The following is a 22,486-nucleotide window of genomic DNA, read 5'->3' on the forward strand; positions in this document are numbered from 1 at the left end:
TGGAGGTGGGAGAAAGGGTACTGTTGGCTAAACTTATCCAGCTTCAAAGAGAAAGTGCACTATAAAAACTAATGGTTCAACAAGGGTTCTTCGAAGAACCAAAGGGTTCTTGGCACCGGAAATGGCCCCCAAAAGAAGGGAAAGTGGGATACCTAGTCAGTTGTACAACTGAATGGGATTCATCAAGGAACCTCCTTAGCTTGTGGGGGTTCTTGCAGGCACCTAACTGCCCAACTGAAACATTTTGATTTGAATTTGAAAGGACAGCAGGTTAAGGCACTTACCTTAAATTGAGTACCGTAATTTCCGGACTATAAGCCGCAATTTTTTTCCCAGGCTTTGAACCTCGCGGCTTAAACAATGACGCGGCTAATATATGGATTTTTCCCGCTTTCAATTTTTTTTTCTCCAAAAAAACACATTCTGTGACGTGCTCAGTTTTTTGCCGGCATGAAGCTTTCATTAGACCAATGAAATTGCCGAACGGGTTACGGTCAAACAACTTTTTGGTTTACTATTTAGATTAAATTGAGCGCTCTCAAACTTCCCATCATTCTGATTACGGTAGTCATTTTGTCACCCTGATTCCTGGGGGCACAACAAAGTATTTTCAGCCACTCGACATCAGTGTAAATCATGCATTTAAGGTGGTGCTCCGTGTTCAGCGGGAGGCTTGGATGACAAGTGGGGAGAAATCCTTCACTAAAACGGGCCGCATGCGAAGAGCAACTTATGGTCAAGTCTGCCAGTGGGTCCTGACAGCGTGGAGCATTGTCAAAAAATACACTATCATCAACAGGTTTCAAAAGGCTGGACTGCTGCGTGTTGAAGAGGGCTCAATTATGGTAGATCTTTATGTTTGTGCAAATCTTTCTAAAACAGACTGGACACAATTGAATGGATATCAATCAACAAAGAGGTAAGAATATGTAGGCTATAAGAATATCTTGAAGGCTAGCTGTATTGGGTGCAGATGACTGAACTGCTCACTTTTGTGTCTGCGTCTGCAGGTATACAGACAAGGAGGCATACACAGGTATGTCAGTTGGTACTGGTATGTTATGCAGATCACATTTACCGTCTTCCTCCCTTACCTCTTCAATGAATATCCAATAAGTCTCTACATTATGGACAAGGCATGTAAGGAAACCATTATCAAAACAGATTTTTTTCATTCACATTCACCACAAAAACCAAGGTATGAATACGGTTGTGTGTTTTGTTAATCTTATGTATAATTACATTTTGGGGGGATTAACAGACTTCACCCTTCCTACATCTCTGATGAATATTGATGGATTCTGGGTACTAACTCCTAAACTTGGGATAAGGATAATTATCAGGTATCCTATTGAAATATTGAGTGCTTAGGTTTAGAGGGTCTACACCAGAAGTTAATGGTTATCTGTAGGAGGAAAGTATATGGTGGGGGCAATTAAGCTTGGAATGTACTGAGTGTAGGGAAAACAATCACATGTGGCAGGCATTGATAAGGGGAGAGAGCCATGGATTAGTGATGAAGGGGGTTGAGGTCAGGTCACGTTAAGGGACAAAGAAAAGTTTATGGCCCATATCACTTATAACGATACAATACATAAAGATACAATGTTTGTTCAGATGAGTAGGAGGAGACTCGGCCAAGGAGAAAGGGTTAAATATCAGTGCTTGTGTGAAATGTCGTGGTCTGATGCAGCTGTATTGACCCTCTGGGAAGAGTAAACTTGGTTTGAGCTTTCGTAATGTCTGTTATGTTTTATACTCTGAGAATTCGAATCTCACAACATAACAAGCAACCTGTTCAATCACCACGCACTGCAAAATGATTCTGGCTATGGATACGGAGAACATCAACACATTAACATCAACACGCCAGAGGAAATACCCATTGGACTTGGGGCTCTGCATATTAGATTTCTTTTTCTTCCACTTTGCCACTAAAATCATAATAAACGTAGAAATAAAATATTGTGTTATTGTTATGCATATTATTATCATTAATAATAATAATAATAATAATAATAATATCAGGGGTATTTAAAAAATGTACCCCAAAAAGTTATTCAAAAGTTTTTTTGAGGATCCATTAAAAGAGGTTATTTGAAGAACTTATAGGGGTTCCCCCACAGTTTCAATTTGAAGAACCCCTAAAGGGTACTCTAGGAACCTTTTATTTTTAGAGTGTGGACCTCCTGGATGCCCCAGGGACGCACAAGGAATTGTTGGGCCCTACTGTGACATGCGCAAAAAGGAAGGTGAAGCCTTTAAAGGTCCCAAACTGTCATTCTGATTCCCATGTACCATGGGATGAGCATAAGGGAGGCTGGGCAACGGGTTCAACCAAATCTGAGCTGCTATACTGTTGCAGGTATCATCCGGATATTTCAAAATGAGAACCGATAAGTAACTGTAAGTGCTGTAGTCTTACTGGTACAGTAATATGTACTGTTATTTCATAATGGGAAGGATCTATCACTAAAACCATTCCAATTCTTTTACAGAACTGCAAGAAAACCAGTATCTGGTGCAAGAGTGTTTACCCCAGAGCCGGAGACCCACATTGTAAATATGGTCATTGCAAATAACTGCATCAGACTGCAGGACTCTCTTTCAGAGAGTCATGGAGCTAGAAGCAGATACAGTGCATCATGAGCTAATATATGTGGCGAGGCAGGTTTCAAACAAGGGGCCGCGGCAGAAATATCATCGGACACCATGCCATCATCAACGTCCCGGGACAACGTGGTGGCAACATAACAATGTGTGAGGCTATTAGTCAAATAGGTGTCCTTCACCATCATGCAATCCTAGACCCATACAACACTGCACACATTATCACATTTCTGGACACCCTCCACAACAGACTAATCCCTAATGACCAGGGGCCAGAGCAGCCCAGCTACGTTATCATCTGGGACAATGTTAGTTTCCACTGGGCTGCTGTGGCCCGCAATTGGTTCACAGGTCACCCACTTTTCATCGCACTCAATCCCCCCCATATTCTCCGTTCTTGAATCCTATTGAAGAATTCTTCTCTGCATGGCATTGGAAGGTGGATGATCGCCAGCCCCACCAATGCATACCCTTTCTAAGGGCAATGGAGGAGGCTTGTGGAGACATCGATCAGGGGTCATGTCAGGCCTGGATACGGCACTCCAGGCGATACTTTCCACGCTGCCTAGCTCAAGACAACATTGCATGTGATGTGGATGAAGTCCTTTTTTCTAGCACAAATGCTTTTGTTTTCTTCTACTGCGTTTTTTTGGTTTGAGAAGTGTTAGAACATTTTCATAATAATAAAAAAAAAACTTTTCCCCCTTATTTGTATTGATAGTGTGTTATGTTCGGAATACACATCCATACTTTACACATTTGGATACCTATGTGTATGTGTGTTTACTATATGTATGACTATACTTTATTGCATGCTGCTATACCCTGCACACAGAAAAGTGTTTTTCATTTATACCATCAGTGCGTAGTTGGTGCTTTGTGTGCTTATTCAAATGGTTTGTGTGTACTGTATTGACGCAAAAAAACATCATTTTTAAAAGAGTTTGAAGAGTTTTGCAAGAGTTGTTTGCTTTTGCAAGAGATGTATACTGTTTTGCTGGTTTGGTATAAGGTTTTGTGGTTAGTGTGTAGAGTTTTGCAAAACATAGCCTATAGTTTCAAAGATAGTGCCTAAGCAATCAGGAAAAACTGTAATTAAATTTGTGCATTTTGTTATTTTCATGTTTTACATACTAGTTCTATTATGTGGTTATGTTGCAACTCTTAATTGGGTGTGAATACTCGCACATTCAGATGTTAGCTGATATTCTTTGCTTCATTTTCTACACACAGTAAGCACATGTCATGGCTGTCAATATTGCATTGTGGGAGTGCGTGCTGGTTAGGCTCCGTATACATCACCTACAGTAGGTGGATGTTGTGTAATTCATGCATGGCTGTATGTTCTGTATCATCTGCACATAGTGTTATGGCATGGTTGCTATTATTGCAAGAGCACACAGTGAGGTTGCGGTTACTTAGAGGGCAACACTAGCTATTCCTTCCACAGCATCTGCTGGAGCATTGCAGTACGGTGGCACATCATTTTAGGACAGTAGTAAGCAAGCTGATGTGCGTTATCATGCATGCTTGTACATAGTGCGTATGCAGGCATCTTATAGCCTGATGCAGCTCACTGAGCGTGACTCATATCTACCAACTTGTGCTGTTCGAAATGTGTGGGTGCTACATGAACTGTTCAGCAGTCAAGTAGCAGGATCTCTGCGCTACTTGACTTGTGTTTAGTCTTTCGTCGGGTAAACATTACTGGATCTTTTTTTTATCATTAGCACATATTCAAAGAAGTACAGCCTCATTTTAAATTGATACTTCTGCCCAACCCTCCCCTTTCCGCCTCAGACTTTAAGTTCTCACCCTGGACCTTAGTGGGGAAGCTGACGCGTATAGCTGTGCGATGACTAATCAAGGCTTGCTTTAGTTTCAGCGTGTTGGATGGGCTGTTGGTACTAAACATTATCTAGCATGCGCTGGGCTTGCTAAACACCCACATGGTGATCAGTGTTGACGATCAAGCTCTTACGGGAAGGTCTGTTAGCGGTTATCCGGAAAATGCAGGCTTATCTAGTAATCTATGGGGTCTGTTTCTTTCGTTATCAGCTCATCATTTTACTCTACTTGTCACGCCCTGACCTCAGAGAGACGTTTTTCACTTTGGTTGCCCTCGTAATGAAGTTCAGTGCATATCAGTACACGTGGTTGGCTGGGTGCTTATTGCTTAGGTTGCTTATAGTGTATATTTCATGCAGACCACAGATGATTAAGCTACTCATATAGTTCTGTTCTGTGGGGTGGCTGGGTTCACACTGCTACTAGATAGGCAGTTGTGCCAACATTAAGCTCATCTTGCCTCAAGCGAGGGTACCCAGCTGTACATAACATGGGATAGATAGGAGTTATACGTTGCTCAGTATGCACAAACAGTTAACATTATTTAATTAAAAAAAATACCTTTTACCCCTTTTTCTCCCCAATTTCATGATATCAAATGGGTATTTACAGTCTTGTCCCATCGCTGCAACTCCCGTACGGACTCGGGAGAGGTGAAGGTTGAGAGCCATGCATCCTCTGAAACACGGCCCTGCCAAGCCGCACTTCTTCTTGACACACTGTTCGCTTAACCCGGAAGCCAGCCGCACCATTGTGTCGGAGGAAACACAGTACAAATGGCGACCGAAGTCAGCGTGCATGCGCCCCGGCCGGCACAGTAGTCGCTAGAGCCGTTTGCTGCTACTATGTCCTGTCTCTCTCTGTCACAACTCTTGTTGGCAGACACATGGGCTCTGGCATTTGCAACCATTTTCCTTTCTCATCCACTTAAATCCATAATTTTTCCAAAAACACACAATACACCCGCACATACCCACATACTGTGCCTTCTATGTCTGTTTTCTGTTTTTATCCCTACATGTTGCTTCCTAACTACAGTACCACTCAAACGTTTGGACACATCTACTCATTTAAGGGTTTTTATTTTTACTGTAATAAGTGTCCAAACTTTTGACTGGTACTGTAATTTCGGGCTTTTTAGTACTTTTGTGTTTCAGTTATTTTTATTTGAAGATGTATTATTTCAATAATTATCCCTTCTAATATTGCCGTTTATCTATTTATAAATACTATGAATAGAAATTAGAATACTAATTATTTTACAACATTCCCTATCTTGAATGGTAAGGTATATTTGTCGATTATTTCTTTATCAATTGATGTATTTTATTGTTTTCCTGTTGTGTTTTATTACAATCCCTGCCATGGTTAGTATTAGGTGTTAAGTTATTAGACACATCTATGGGAACTGTGTATTATTTTGAATAGCCATGGAGTAGTCTTGGTGTCTCGGAACAGTTGGTTATTTAAGTGATAATGCCAGAGAAGCTGGAGTTTGGTGGATATATTGGCGCGGGAGTTGTTAGGCCCGAGACGAAGTCAAGGGCCGGCAAACCGTGCCAATGTATCCTGCAAACGCCGGCGTCGCGGGCGTTATCACTTTTATACAATGGGTTAACAACATATTCAAATAATGATTGACATATTTTCATTAAAAACGTTTGAATTAATTTATTCGTACTATTTCATCCTTCCACGAGATATAGTCCCGACACAAATCTATGGTTGCTACCCAAGCCAGCTGCATTTTCTTTCTATCGATTCGGTTGCCAGAGACAAGACCCAGTCGTTCAGTGTATTTGTTCTGTACACAGTCGTTTGTTGTAAATGTTCCATTGCCATACTGGCTGGTAACGTTCTTATCCCTTGCTTGCTAGCTAGCCAACTAACAGTCACGTCAAACAGTGCAGCCAGAATAACAACAAAGTAGCTGAGTTTCAAGTTCCTTGGTGTCCACATCACCAACGATCTATCATGGTCCAAACACACCAAGACAGTCATGAAGAGGGCACGACAAAACCTTTTCCTCCTTAGAAGACTGAAAAGATTTGGCATGGGTCCCCAGATCCCCAAAAGGTTCTACAGCTGCACCATCGAGAGCATCCTGACCGGTTGCATCACCGCCTGGTATGGCAACTGCTTGGCATCTGACCGTAAGGCGCTACAGAGGGTAATGCGTACGGCCCAGTACATCACTGGGGCCAAGCTTCCTGCAATCCAGGACCTATATAATAGGCAGTGTCAGAGGAAAGCCCATAAAATTGTCAGAGACTCCAGTCACCCAAGTCAAAGACTGTTTTCTCTGCTACCGCACAGCAAGCGATACTGGAGCGGCAAGTCTAGGACCAAAAGTCTCCTTAACAGCTTCTACCCCTAAGCCATAAGACTGCTGAACAATTAATCAAATGGCCACTGGACTATTACATGTGTTTTTTTACACTGCTGCTACTCGCTGTTTATTATCTATGCATAGTCACTTCACCTATACCTACATGTACAAATTACCTCTAACCTGTACCCCTGCACGCTAACCTGTACCCCCACACACTGACTCGGTGCCGGTACCCCCTGTATGTAGCCTCGTTATTGTTATGTTATTGTGTTACTTTTTATTGTTATTTACTTTAGTAAATATTTTCTTAACTCTTCTTGAACTGCACTGTTGGTTAAGGGGATTGTAAGTAAGCATTTCATGGTAAGGTCTACACTTGTATTCGGTGCATGTGACAAAGTTTGATTTGATTTGCATTTGTTTAAGCTGTTTTCTAGTGACATTTATTTGGATACATTCATAACAATGAGCTAATGAGGCACAATTTCACCTGGCATAGAAAATGTGCTCTCTCATCAGGACACTGTTCTTCAGTGGAGCCAATAACAAAGCTAACACAATCACTTCAAACTGAAGCTGGAAAGACTGCAAACTAGCTGCACTTCAGTTCGTTTGACCTTTTTTCAATTTACATTTCTTTGAATGTATCCATAAAAAGGATGCCAGCTGACTCATGATTTCGACTGGCTGAGAAATGCTGCCTGCCTGTTCTCGTCAAAACTCCCGACACATTCATTACTATGGGACAGTCGGAGATCGAATTTGAATATTGAAACAATGTTGCAAATATCAGAGGGACAGACAGCAAGGTTTATACAAATCTCTACTGTTAAAAACTAATTGTTAGTCTAAAAGAAATGTGAGATAATGTCTGAATGCTTTTTATAGTGGAGATCAAGTTAATAAATTGTCTGGCAGGGCTGATGAAAAAGTGGATTGCGCAATCAGATGGAACAGAGTAAATAGGCATTTTAACGTTATAGATTTAGCCGGTGGTAACTTGTGGAATAGACACCGGCTGGAATGTGGTTTTAACCAATCAGCATTCAGGATTAGCACCACCCATTGTATAACAATTAAAAATGAGAGCAAACGTTGATTGAATTTGTGTAGTTTGTATTCATCCATATCCCCAGAAATCTGACCAGAGTTGAATGCCTTGGTCCACGCTCTCAGTTTTCCGTTGATGTTGCTATTTACGCACGCATGAGATTTGATTATGGCTTTGAGAATAGGTGTTGTGTTTATTTTGTAGACTAAGCATCTTCCACCATGCTACCTCCTTGCCCCCTCTCTCCTGCCTCTGGCCTCCCACTGTAGAAGTAGTGAATTACTATCCACTAATGACACCTTCATAACAGCTCAGTAGCCCTGTATCAACACAGCAGCTTACTGAGAAAAGGAGGTTAAAGAGGGTTTAACACAATGGGACTGTGAAGCTGCCTATTGGCTGTTATGGATAATAAATTATAACTGCACCCATCCAGTACCTTGCTCCACATTGAGACGGTGAGTGGTAGGAGAATGAATGTGGGGTTTTGAACAGTATAGTGAAGAGTGGGCGGCTTGACTGATAAGATGCCAGTGAGATTTCAGATTCTGTATTAGCATTAGCATAAAGTGGCTAGTGGCCATAGCATGGAGGCCTGTAGCCCTGCAGCCATGGTAAGACAGGGTTGGTGGGTGAGAGTACAGCTGAGCCATCCAATCTAGCCTAGCGGTAGCGTAGCATAACTGAGGGCTAAGGCTAAAACTCCAGAGACAGTAGAGACTGAACAACCGTGGCTAACAAGCTTCAATAATGCTCATCCTCACACTCCTCCTCACTCTCTCAGTTGAACCCTTTGATTTTTGATTATTTCTTTATTTTTCCCTCCGTGGCGCTAAGTGCCTCTGGTGTACTTATAGTTGACTGAGTCTGCGGGGGAGGGGATCCAGGGAGTGCTCTGTAGGCTAGCTCCCACTCTTAATTGAGTTATGAGGTCAAGGATCACATTGACAACCCCCGCCCTTCCCACTCACTCTTCAAGTTTAAGTCCAAGCTCAAGTTTCACTGAGAACTGCTTCAAGGGGGTTTTTCCCTTTCTCTTGTTCGTTCCATTTTTATTTTTATATTTATTTCCCTCTCTCTCTCACACACACACACTCTCCGTCTTTTGCTCTTCCTGTCATTGAGAAGTACAAGCCATATACACAAACCTCCACACCAAAAACACTGAATATTTCCCTAAACGTACCCATTAATATTGGTTAACACATATCAAACCAATTCACACTACATATTTCCCTGCAGTCACACATGAATTTTGGTCAACACACACATACTTCGACAGAGTGTGTTTCTGACTCCATGGAGACGTTCTTAGTGTAGTCGTTTTAAGAACATAAAACACACACACACACAGTGATGAATGTATCATGTTTAAACACCTTATCCAATGTCAACCATTTTACGAGCCATGAGAGAGGCCATAACAGTGTTTGTTTTCTTTAGTGTACACTCCTAGAATTAGTGGTCACTCAAGGAACCCTGGAAATCCTCAAGGAACCCCTGCAGTCAATGGATTCATATTGGCACCTTTAGTTAGTTGTGGCATTCTTTGAGAAACCTTTAACATTTCAATGGAGCAAAGGGTTCTTAGAGGAACCCTGGACTGGAGGCGTGGCTTAGTAGGGGTGTGGTTTTCAGCTAGATCTTTTTACCAGACCTGTGGGAGTAAATGTCATTCCTGTTCATCTGTTCGGTTGCATTTTCATCCCATTGTATGATTGAATGCTATCATGTTTGTTGTTTTGGTGAGGCTTACTGTCACATCCTGACCCTAGTAAGTTGTCATTTTCTATAGTAGAGTTGGTCAGGGCGTGACAGGGGGTGTTTTGGGGTTTTCTATGTTTTATATTTCTATGTTTAAGTTCTAGTTTTTCTATTTCTATGTTGGGATTGTTTGGGTTGATCTCTAATTGGAGGCAGCTGAACCTCGTTGTCTCTAATTAGAGGTCATATTTAAGTAGGGGGTTTTCTTCCTGGGTTTTGTGGGTAGTTGTTTTCTGTTTAGTGTAGTTCATCTGACGGAACTGTTGTTTATTGTTTTGTTAAAAAGTATATCCATTAAAAGTAAATATGACCACTCTACACGCTGCGCCTTGGTCCCCTTTAGACGACCCACGTTTCACTTACAGTGGTGTATGAGTTCCTCAAGTCCCTTTATTACTATATATAATCAGCAATTGTAAAATGCTTTAATATTTAAGGTAAATTGAAATTTTGCAGTGTACAAACTTGACATGATGACATTTACTCTAACGGTGGCCAAAAAAATCTATCTGAAAGCCTGGCCTCCAATAAGCCACACCTTCAATAATACAATATAATATTAAAGGTCCTGAACAGTCATTCTGAAAATATTTTGTTCTCTCATTGCTAACTACCAGAAAGTTTGAAAAGAAAGGGTGAGTGGGCGGGAACTTATATTCATGAGCTCACCTTGACTGACAGCTCTTTGAAATGCCAATGTCAAGCTACTTGGACGCACTGAGCAACTCATTGAAATTACATCACAAACTACGTTTCCATCCAACCATTTCATGCGGATTAATTACCTGATGCATGAAAAAAGTCACGACCGAGCTAATGGCAACATGAAATGCCGGTAAAATTGTATAAATGCCGACAGTCAATTTGTTCGTTCGACATGGTGGGATTTTTTTGTGTCGGGAAATGTATTATGTGAGAAATGGAGGTGGAAACACCTTTATGCGCAAGCATTGATACAATAACCATCATATTGAAGTACATTGATATGTTGTGTGTGTCACGGTTGTCGTCGGTGAAGGAGGACCAAAACGCAGCAGGTATGTGCAGGCTCATCTTGACTTTTATTAACTATCAAAATGAACACCAAAATAACAAACAGAAATACAGTCGACAAAAAACAGTCTGGTAAGGCACAAAGCTAAACACAGAACAATCTCCCACAAAATACAAGACAAACACACCCAACTAATATAGGACTTCCAATCAAAGGCAACACCAAACAGCTGCCTTCAATTGGAAGTCCAACCCCAATTAACTCAACATAGAACCACACACACTAGACTAAACATAGAAATACATGAAAACCAAACAGTGCCCAAAAACCCCGGAATACTTATTCAAACACCCTTTTAACAAACACACCACCCTGAACCACATAAAACAAATACCCTCTGCCATGTCCTGACCAAACTACAATACTAATTAACCCTTATACTGGCCAGGACGTGACAGTGTGTGGTCCTCCCACTATGACTCAGGAAAGCATGCAGTTTATTAGGCTACAGATTCAATAAGTTACGATGAACTTCACAGGGTGGTGAATTTGCAAGGTGATTAGCTTGATGCTCCTTTCCAATAATATTGAGGGTCTTATTCTGGTGATATGATGATCGATGCTTGGCTGACGTTTGACAAAAACAAATGATATCCCTCTTATCCATAACAATCTCATAATGTAGGTAGCCTACTCGCACTGTATGATGCTAGCTGTTTGCTAGAGTGCATGTGCCAAGACCAGAGTGGACACGTTTGCTTGACAATGCAACAGTTTTATGACAAAACCATCAGTATAGTTGAAAATGCGATGGAAACCCAATTAACCCATAACAGTCTAAGCCCTGTCTAAGCCGGGGTAGTTCTACTTGTTTTACGAAGGTCATACCAAGGATCATTTAGCAATTAGACTTTTAAGACCCCTTGAAGTATAAAAAATATATACAAAAATTATTTGATAAATTATTTTGGGCCTTACTATTAGCCCTTACAAATGCATGGAATTACAAATTCACTATATAGAACAACAGATTCCCCCCCCCCAAAAAAAAATACAAAGAAAGTTGTTTCTGAAGTGTCTGTCCTATATCTGAGAGATATAAGATCAGGAAAATGTTTATTTAATGTATTTATTTTATATGTATTCAACCTCTTATTTCTGGGACTCCATATAAACTTCCATACATTTTTTCAACTGGTACCGGGGGACTGTCAGAAGAGTCTTATGAGGCCTGTGGGCGTCCTAGAGCAAAACAACTTCCACAGAGGGGTCATATTAGTGTGTAGCCCAAACTGTTCGGACGCTACAGAAGAAGTTGGCAGATCGGCTGTCCCGACTTCAGACGAGTCCCAAGACGCTTGTGCACACATCCTGTGCAAACCCCCCCCAGATATCTATAGCTTTCACCCAATGGATTTTGATGGGGATTTTTAAAATTATGATAATTAGATTTCCGCAGGGCGCGGACATCGACTTTGGGTTAACATGTATTTAAACTATAAACTACCTGCCCTCTAGATCATCACGGACAACAACCACCTGAGCCACTGCCTGTTCACCCCGCTACCATCCAGAAGGCGAGGTCAGTACAGGTGCATCAAAGCTGGGACCGAGAGACTGAAAACAGCTTCTATCTCAAGGCCATCAGACTGTTAAACAGCCATCACTAACACAGAGAGGCTACTGCCTACCTACAGACTTTATATCATTGGCCACGTTAATAAATGGATCACTAGTCACTTTAATAATGCCACTTTAATAATGTTTACATATCTTGCATTACTCACCTCATGTGTATATACTTGTATTTTATACCATCTATTGCATATTGCCTATGTCGCTCTGTCATTGCTCATCCATATATTTATATATTCTTATTCCATTCCTTTACTTAGATTTGTGTGTATTAGGTAGTTGTGGAATTGTTAGATTACTTGTTAGATATTACTGCACTGTCGGAACTAGAAGCACAAACATTTCGCTACACTCGCATTAACATCTGCTAACCATGTGTATGTAACCAATACAATTTGATTTGATAATTTTCCATTGAATTTAACGGTAAAAGTTATTTTTATGTGCAATATGTTATCACGCACAGTCTTTCAACCGCAAAAAGTCAGTTTGATGGAAACATCTCTGCTGGTAAAATGCGCATTTTGTTTTATGCAGATTTTTGAATATTCAAATGAAAATCTGTCACAAATTGGATGTATACCTAGCTACAGGTATCAACGATTTTTTAAACAGCTCCCATTTGGCATGTCTTTTGTGATGCAGTTCACAGCAGCACTGACAGATGTGTTGATTTGACAGCTGCGTTGGATTTAACGACTCTTCCCCTCCTTTAGTTCCATACAGCCTGAAGACCTAGCCCTCCAGGACACTAACTAGCTAATATAAGACACAGATGAAAGGGGAAATATATAAGTATCTTTGCCATAGATTAATAGGGTAAACTTTGAATTGTTTTTGCTGACACCCTACAGTCAAGTTTTGGCACCAGTAGAGTAGCTATCTAGCTATATAAACCACGCCCTTGTGCAAACATGCCTTCTCCGAGGCGGTACTTCTTTAAATTAGGTAATAGAATATCATGTCACCATTGGTGTATTAAAATTAGAGTTAAGGTGATGTCACCTTGTCCCCTTCAAGGGGAATTTCACCCTGGGGGAATCTAGGCTTGTTTTCATAATGTCTGAGGCATTTCTAGGTCACTGAGATGTGTTTCACACATAATTGACCAGGAGGAAGGCAGGTCTCTGGGAGGTGTGAGATCTGACACAAAAAATGTCCTGCTTTGTGGCATTTCACAAAGGCTCTATGTTATACTGATCACACTATTTGTTTTGTGCGTGTAGATATGGTTGGACTTGTTCAATATATTAATTGGACATCTTTCAGTGATGTTCCTATAGGCGGATTCATTGCTAAATATACAAGCTGAACCTTTTTTTCCAGTCTCTGAAAGACTACAACTCGTGTGGGGCGGGTGCTTTGTGTTCTGGCCCCGTCCCTCCCACAAGGTGGGCTTTTTTGAAAGGGAGGCGGACACTAACAACACAATCCTTTGGGCAAAACTGAAAGAACTGACCAGACCGCAATGGCTTCAAGTGATTCCTCTCATCAACACGAAATTGACAATGGAGCATTTTTGTATGTTCTATTCTATTAGCTACATGGTGACATTCAAACATACATGTTTCAACCGGAATATAGCGAAGAGGATTTGAAAAAAAAAGTTGGATTTAGCTAGAAGCTCAGCTACAGCCGATGCCAGCACCAAGAGAGCAGGTGGAATACGTTGGCTAGCTAAGTAAGTTATTTTTCCTGCAAGCCACCTACCTAACTGTAGTTTGTCTACTGAAACCCATGTTGGGTATTGCTGGCTAACGTACTACTGTGTTTTGCTCTACAGCCCTCACAAGTGTCACGGGACTCGTCTGAAGTCGGTAACGCTGATGTGCCAACTTCTGTCTGTAGCGCCCGAACCTTTCGAGCTACAAACCACTATGGAAAGCGGAGACTCTCACGAACATGATGGCGTTCTCCATTTTTATCTACAACACCCACAAGTGTCACGGGACTCGTCTGATGGTAACCCATACAAACCAATGGAGGCAGTTTTGTGCCAAAGGAGCATAAAAAAATGCTCAGGCGGTTAACCTAGGCGAGTTCGGGTATGCGCCAGCCGAACTGAAGCATGTCCGAACTGAAGCATGCCCGAACTGAAGCATGTCCGAACAGAAGCATGTCCGAACTGAAGCATGCCCGAACTGAAGCATTCAGAGGCCTTTATTCGCCAACTGATTCGTATCTTTGGTGTTTGCATGCGCTATTAATGACCCAACTAATAGCAACAGTAAACAGTAGAAGCTTTCACCTCTGATCTTTCGACATACATCAGTGGATTGATCAGGAAACACACACATACTGACATCCTTCCTTACACCTCTTCAGAAGCTACATTGGTTCTGCTTATATAAACTTCTCCCCACTGAGATGTGTGGGTTAAGGCCATGTTTAAAGGTCAATCAATCAATCTATGAAAAGTATTTATAAAGTTATTTTTACATCAGCAGTTGTCACAAAATGCATATGCCATTACCCAGCCTATAGACCGCAAAGGGTAAGCAGAAGCAGATGCATGTTGTCTAGGAAAAACTGTTCAGGGTCAAAGGATAGGGCCAAAAGTTAAAGGTGAAAGGTTGGACATCATTACCTTTGTTGGCGAAGAGCTGGGAGATGTCTGAGCAAGACACATTGACAATCTGGCCCACATCAGCCCGGTACCAGCACCTGACCTCATCCCACTCCGTACGACACCCTGAGAAACACACACAGAGGCATGCATGCACACACACATGCACCCACACAGAAAGAATGGATGTTAGCACCTCACTTCATCCCACTTAATACGACACCCTGAGAGAGACACACACGCACACACGCACGCACACACACACACACACACACGCATGCATGCATAACACACACACAGGAGGAAGGAGGATATGAACACAGTGTGTCACTTCCTGTCAGCAAGCTGTAGACGGACAGCAGATTTGTGCCGGGTTTGATGGGTCCACTGTAAACTCTAACAACCAAATCAAATGTTTTGTCACATACACCAAATACAACAGGTATATACCAACAATGCTTTAAGAAGTTAAGAAGAAAAATGTGTTAAGTAAAAAATAGATAAGTAAAAAAACATTTTTAAAATAACAAAAAGCAGTAAAATAACAATAGCAATAGCGAGGCTATATACAGGGGGTACCAGTACAGAGTCAATGTGCGGGGGCACCGGTTAGTCGAGGTAATTGAGGTAATATGTACATGCAGGCAGAGTTAAAGTGACCATGGATAGATAATAAACAGAGAGTAGCAGCAGCGTAAAAGAGGGGTCTGGATAGCACTTTGATTAGCTGTTCAGGAGTCTTATGGCTTGGGGGTAGAAGATGTTAATAAGAAGCTTTTTGGACCTAGACTTGGTGCTCCGGTAACGCTTGCCGTAGCAGAGAGAACAGTCTATGACTAGGGTGGCTGGAATCTGGCCATTTTTAGGGCCTTCCTCTGACACCGCCTCGTATAGGAGGTCCTCGATGGCAGGAAGCTTGTCCCCAGCAATGTACACACTAAGTAGTATAGTGCCTTGCGGTCAGAGGCTGAGCAGTTGCCATACCAGGCAGTGATGCAACCAGTCAGGATGTAGATCCGAATGTAGATCACAGTGGGACTGGAGGAACAGGGAAAGTAATGACAGTGTGTAATCATAACCAACTCCTGGCCATGAGACACAAAGTCCCTTCTTAAAGCTAGGGGGCAGTATTTTGACGTCCGGATGAAAAGCGTGCCCAAAGTAAACAGCCTGTTACTTAGGCCCAGAAGCTAGGATATGCATATAATTGGTATATTTGGATAGAAAACACTCTAAAGTTTCTAAAACTGTTGAAATAATGTCTGTGAGTATAACAGAACTGATTTGGCAGGCGAAACCCCGAGGACAATCGGACAATCCATCCAAGGAAAAAAGAAATTGAATGTCATTGGATTTTCCAATGCCTTTCTATGGGAAACCCGATTTATTAGGACCCAAATTGCAGTTCCTATGGCTTCCACTAAATGTCAACAGTCTTTAAAAATTGTTTGATGTTTTTCTTTTGAGAAATGAAGAAGTAGTCCTATTCTTTCCATGTGTCACTTAGAAGGACTCTAGTCTTTTGGTGTGCGTGAACAGGAGCACGCTCCGTGTTGTTTTTCTCTGGTATTGGAAACAGAGGATTCCGTCTTAAATTTTATCGATAATTTAAATTTTAGGTTGGATTAGAAACGTTGTTTGAAATGTTTGGACCAAGTTTACAGGTAACTTATTAGATACTTTGTAGGCATGTTGGGCGAGTTGAATCAAACGCGCCAAATAAATGGACATTTTTGGGACATAAAGAAGGACTTTATCGAACAAACCGACCATTCATTGCGTAACTGAGACATTTGGGATTGTCTGCAATTTACCTTATGTTGTCAAATCTATCCCGTTAACAGGATTCGAGCGTTATTTGCTTATTTATTTTATTTCACCTTTATTTAACCAGGTAGCCAAGTTGAGAACAAGTTCTCATTTACAATTGCGACCTGGCCAAGATAAAGCAAAGCAGTTCGACACATACAACAACACAGAGTTACACATGGAGTAAAACAAACATACAGTCAATAATACAGTAGAAAAATAAGTCTATATACAATGTGAGCAAATGAGGTGAGATAAGGGAGGTAAAGGCAAAAAAGGCCATGGTGGCAAAGTAAATACAATATAGCAAGTAAAACACTGGAATGGTAGATTTGTAGTGGAAGAAAGTGCAAAGTAGAAATAGAAATAATGGGGTGCAAAGGAGCAAAAATAAATAAATAAATAAATACAGTAGGGGAAGAGGTAGTTGTTTGGGCTAAATTATAGATGGGCTATGTACAGGTGCAGTGATCTGTGAGCTGCTCTGACAGCTGGTGCTTAAAGCTAGTGAGGGAGATAAATGTTTCCAGTTTCAGAGATTTTTGTAGTTCGTTCCAGTCATTGGCAGCAGAGAACTGGAAGGAGAGACGGCCAAAGGAGGAATTGGCTTTGGGGGTGACCAGAGAGATATACCTGCTGGAGCGTGTGCTACAGGTGGGTGCTGCTATGGTGACCAGTGACCTGAGATAAGGCGGGGACTTTACCTAGCAGGGTCTTGTAGATGACCTGGAGCCAGTGGGTTTGGCGACGAGTAGGACGCGAGGGCCAGCCAACGAGAGCGTACAGGTTGCAGTGGTGGGTAGTATATGGGGCTTTGGTGACAAAAGGGATGGCACTGTGATAGACTGCATCCAGTTTATTGAGTAGGGTATTGGAGGCTATTCTGTAAATGTCATCGCCGAAGTCGAGGATCGGTAGGATGGTCAGTTTTACGAGGGTATGTTTGGCAGCATGAGTGAAGGATGTTTTATTGCGAAATAGGAAGCCAATTCTAGATTTAACTTTGGATTGGAGATGTTGGATGTGAGTCTGGAAGGAGAGTTTACAGTCTAACCAGACACCTAGGTATTTGTAGTTGTCCACATATTCTAAGTCAGAACCGTCCAGAGTAGTGATGCTGGACGGGCGGGCAGGTGCAGGCAGCGATCGGTTGAAGAGCATGCATTTAGTTTTACTTGCATTTACGAGCAGTTGGAGGCCACGGAAGGAGAGTTGTATGGCATTAAAGCTCATCCTGAGGGTTGTTAACACAGTGTCCAAAAAAGGGCCAGAGGTATACAGAATGGTGTCGTCTGCGTAGAGGTGGATCAGAGACTCACCAGCAGCAAGAGCGACATCATTGATGTATACAGAGAAAAGAGTTGGCCCAAGAATTGAACCCTGTGGCACCCCCATAGAGACTGCCAGAGGCCCAGACAACAGGCCATCCGATTTGACACATTGAACTCTATCAGAGAAGTAGTTGGTGAACCAGGCGAGGCAATCATTTGAGAAACCAAGGCTATTGAGTCTGGCGATGAGGATGTGGTGATTGACAGAGTCGAAAGCCTTGGCCAGGTCAATGAATATGGCAGCACAGTATTGTTTCTTATCGATGGCGGTTACGATATCGTTTAGGACCTTGAGCATGGCTGAGGTGCACCCATGACCAGCTCTGAAACCAGATTGCATAGCGGAGAAGGTGCGGTGGGATTCGAAATGGTCGGTAATCTCTTTGTTGACTTGGCTTTCGAAGACCTTAGAAAGGCAGGGTAGGATAGATATAGGTCTGTAGCAGTTTGGGTCAAGAGTGTCCCCTCCTTTGAACAGGGGGATGACCGCAGCTGCTTTACAATCTTTGGGAATCTCAGACGACACGAAAGAGAGGTTGAACAGGCTAGTAATAGGTGTTGCAACAATTTCGGCAGATAATTTTAGAAAGAAAGGGTCCAGATTGTCTAGCCCGGCTGATTTGTAGGGGTCCAGATTTTGCAGCTCTTTCAGAACATCAACTGACTGGATTTGGGAGAAGGAGAAATGGGGAAGGCTTGGGCGAGTAGCTGTGGGGGGTGCAGTGCTGTTGACCGCGGTAGGGGTAGCCAGGTGGAAAGCAAGGCCAGCCGTAGAAAAATGTTTATTGCAATTTTCAATTATAGTGGATTTATCGGTGGTGACAGAGTTTCCTATCCTCAGTGCAGTGGGCAGCTGCGAGGAGGTGTTCTTATTCTCCATGGACTTTACAGTGTCCCAGAACATTTTTGTGTTTGTGTTGCAGGAAGCAAATATCTGCTTGAAAAAGCTAGCCTTGGCTTTTCTAACTGCCTGTGTATATTGGTTTCTAACTTCCCTGAAAAGTTGCATATCATATATTCATTTATTTCTTGAATAGGGCATGCTTATTTAAGATGGTGAGGAAGTTATAAAAAAAAAAATAACCAGGCACCTCATACTGACGGGATGAGGTCAATATCCTTCCAGGATACCCGGGCCAGGTCGATTAGAAAGGCTTACTCGCTGAAGTGTTTCAGGGAGCGTTTGACAGTGATGAGTGGAGGTCGTTTGACCGCTGACCCATTACGGATGCAGGCAATGAGGCCATGATCGCTGAGATCTTGGTTGAAAACAGCAGAGGTGTATTTAGAGGGCAAGTTGGTTAGGATGATATCTATGAGGGTGCCCGTGTTTACGGCTTTGGGGTGGTACCTGGTTGGTTCATTGATAATTTGTGTGAGATTGAGGGCATCAAGCTTAGATTGTAGGATGGCTGGGGTGTTAAGCATGTCCCAGTTTAGGTCACCTAGCAGCACGAGCTCTGAAGATAGATGGTCGGCAATCAGTTCACATATGGTGTCCAGAGCACAGCTGGGGGCAGAGGGTGGTCTATAGCAGGCGGCAACCGTGAGAGACTTGTTTTTAGAGAGGTGTATTTTTAAAAGTAGAAGTTCAAATTGTTTGGGTACAGACCTGGATAGTAGGACAGAACTCTGCAGGCTATCTCTGCAGTAGATTGCAACACTGCCCCCTTTGGCTGTTCTATCTTGTCTGAAAATGTTGTAGTTAGGGATGAAGATTTCAGAATTTTTGGTGGTCGTCCTAAGCCTGGATTCAGACACGGCTAGGACATCTGGGTTGGCAGAGTGTGCTAAAGCAGTGAATAAAACAAACTTAGGGAGGAGGCTTCTAATGTTAACATGCATGAAACCAAGGCTATTACGGTTACAGATGAAATCAAGGCTATTACGGTTACAGAAGTCCTCAAAAGAGAGCGCCTGGGGAATAGGAGTGGAGCTAGGCACTGCAGGGCCTGGATTCACCTCTACATCACCAGAGGAACAGAGGAGGAGTAGGATAAGGGTACGGCTAAAAGCTATGAGAATTGGTCGTCTATGATGTCCGGAATAGAGAGCAAAAGGAGCAGGTTTCGGGCGGCGATAAAATAGCTTCAAGGTATAATGTACAGACAAAGGTATGGTAGGATGTGAATACAGTGGAAGTAAACCTAGGCATTGAGTGATGATGAGAGAGATATTGTCTCTAGAAACATAATTGAAACCAGGTGATGTCATAGCATGTGTGGGTGGTGGAACTGAAAGGTTGGATAAGGTATAATGAGCAGGGTTAGACACTCTACAGTGAAATAAGACAATAAACACTAACCAGAACAGCAATGGACAAGGCATATTGACATTAAGGAGAGGCATGCTTAGCCGAGTGATCATAATGGTCCAGTGAGATTCAGACAGCTAGCCGGGCCATAGGTAGCAAGCTGGCAGAAGATGGAGGGAGGTCTGTTTTTAGCCACCTCGTGCATTTCCGTCTGTAGATTAGTGGGGTTCCGTGTGGTAGAGGGGACCAATCCAATTGGCAAAATCGTTAAGGGGTCCCTAAGAGGTAACAGAACACTAATATCATGTGTGCATATGGGTCTTTCTATAAATAATGGGGCCAATGTGTGACATTGTGATAAACATTTGAAAATGGTTTGAAACAAAATAAAAATAAAATGTATGCAGTTCCTCATGTGTACTTAGAGGAATAAAAGTGAATATATGCAAATTGGCCCATAACTCCACCTATACAACATAGGCCTAGGACTAAACATCCTTTAGCAGGGTTCATACAGACATTGACAAGTCAAATTCAAGGACATTCAGGGACTTTTTCAAGCACTTAATTTTAATTTTCAAGGACCTCAATGTTATACAATTGTATCATTTATATAATTGTACATATAGGGCATAATATAGAACCCACCTCCCCAAAAAGCATGCATGAAGTGTGCCACTTCACCACTTTAAGACTAAAGCATTTTTTAAGCCTTGATGTTGAAATTATTTTTACATTCTAAAATATGTGCAAATAATGTGGATATTGCCTGACTAAATACATAGATTGGATGCATGCATGGAGATATTTCTGAAATCTACAGTATTTGGCCAACACAGGCACACATAATAAAGACATGAATAGCTGTATCATTAATCTCACCATCGTTGTTTTTATTATGAGAAAGGGACCAAAAACCAGGTTTCTTTTTTAATGGAAGGATTTGTTTGGAAAGCCAAGTTGAAGCCAACGTTAGATGTTGTCGTCCTCATAATAACCACACGTGGTTTTACTGCAACAGAGTAGCACAACACCCTTCAATTGAAGCGGTGGGAAACAAATGAAAGTGGCCACATCTCTTGCAAAAACTGATAAAAAATGTAATCACAAATAATTGTAAGGGAGCTGGGGAACTTATGAATTGTTGAATTTTATTGAATATAGCTATGATTCCCTCTTATATCTTAATGTAATGACATGAACAAATTGGCAGATTATTATCAATGACTTATCAACAGCTGTAACAAGTTGCCAGAGTGTAGGAAATCCTCACTGGTATCCTAGTTTATAGAAAGACCCATATGCATGCGACAGAAGAGAGCTAGAGACGCAGAGAGAGAGAGAGATATGCATCAAATCAAATGTTATTGGTCAGATGCGCAGAATACAACAGCTGTAGACTTTCTGAAAAAGGTTGAGTTCATAGGAAGACAAAATCTTGCTAAATAAAAAAGGAAATAGTAACACAACAAAAAAATAATGGGGCTATTTACAAGGAGTACCAGTACTGAGTCAATGTGCAGGGGTACAAGGTACAGTACAGTAGTTGAGGTAATTAAGGTAATACAGTATGCATATGTGGGTAAGGGTAAAAGTGATTAGGCAACCAGGATATGTAATAAACAGAGTAGCAACAGCGTACATGAAGTGTGAAAGTGTGAGGCGTCAATATGCGTATGCGAATGCGTGAGCATGGAATATTCGCCTAGGAACTTGATGAAGGCCCCAGGAACTGACACAACTCAAATCTGAACCACCTACAGGGTCACAGTGACTCTATAGGTTTGAGTAATGAGTACAAAATCACTTTAAGTAACTGTACTTTAAGTAACTGTACTATATATTAAGCGCAACAGGTTTTGTCAGCACATTGGGGTTTACAGTGCACCTGATCTGGTTTGAGAGAGTGGTGGAATTAGATTGGGAAATAAGCTCAGTGTACAGATATAGGATCATTTGAGCCAGTTTGCTACAGCAGGAAAATAATATTCCAGCAACAGGATATGTGAATAACTATGTGAATTATAAATAATTAATATTTTTGTAGGGGTTGATACATTTTTCGTAAGAGAAAATCAAGTCTGAAATGTAGAAGTGGAAATTACAAACCTCAGAAGCCTTTTTAAACCTCAAATACACTACAAGTAAAAAATGTCCTGCTTTGCAGGAAAGTTTTCCTGCAACAGGGTGACCCAATTAAGCCTTCTTTCTTTTCCCTTTCTGCAGGTTTCAATCTTTCCTTCTCTCACTCCTCTCTGGCTTGCACTTTTCCCCTCAGGCTTTACTTTCAGA

General features: G+C 41.8%; 1 protein-coding gene across 1 annotated transcript in view; it reads right to left on the bottom strand.

Annotated features, from left to right (window-relative positions):
- Positions 1-22,486, bottom strand: part of LOC115193016 (pituitary adenylate cyclase-activating polypeptide type I receptor-like) — a 73,622-nt gene that overhangs the window by 18,009 nt on the left and 33,127 nt on the right. Inside the window, exon 3 of the mRNA XM_029752016.1 lies at positions 14,822-14,926. Within this exon, the coding sequence (XP_029607876.1) occupies positions 14,822-14,926 (105 nt within the window). The remainder of the gene's footprint in view (positions 1-14,821; positions 14,927-22,486) is intronic.

Source organism: Salmo trutta, chromosome 4 (assembly GCF_901001165.1).
Source record: "Salmo trutta chromosome 4, fSalTru1.1, whole genome shotgun sequence".
Lineage (NCBI taxonomy): Eukaryota > Metazoa > Chordata > Actinopteri > Salmoniformes > Salmonidae > Salmo > Salmo trutta.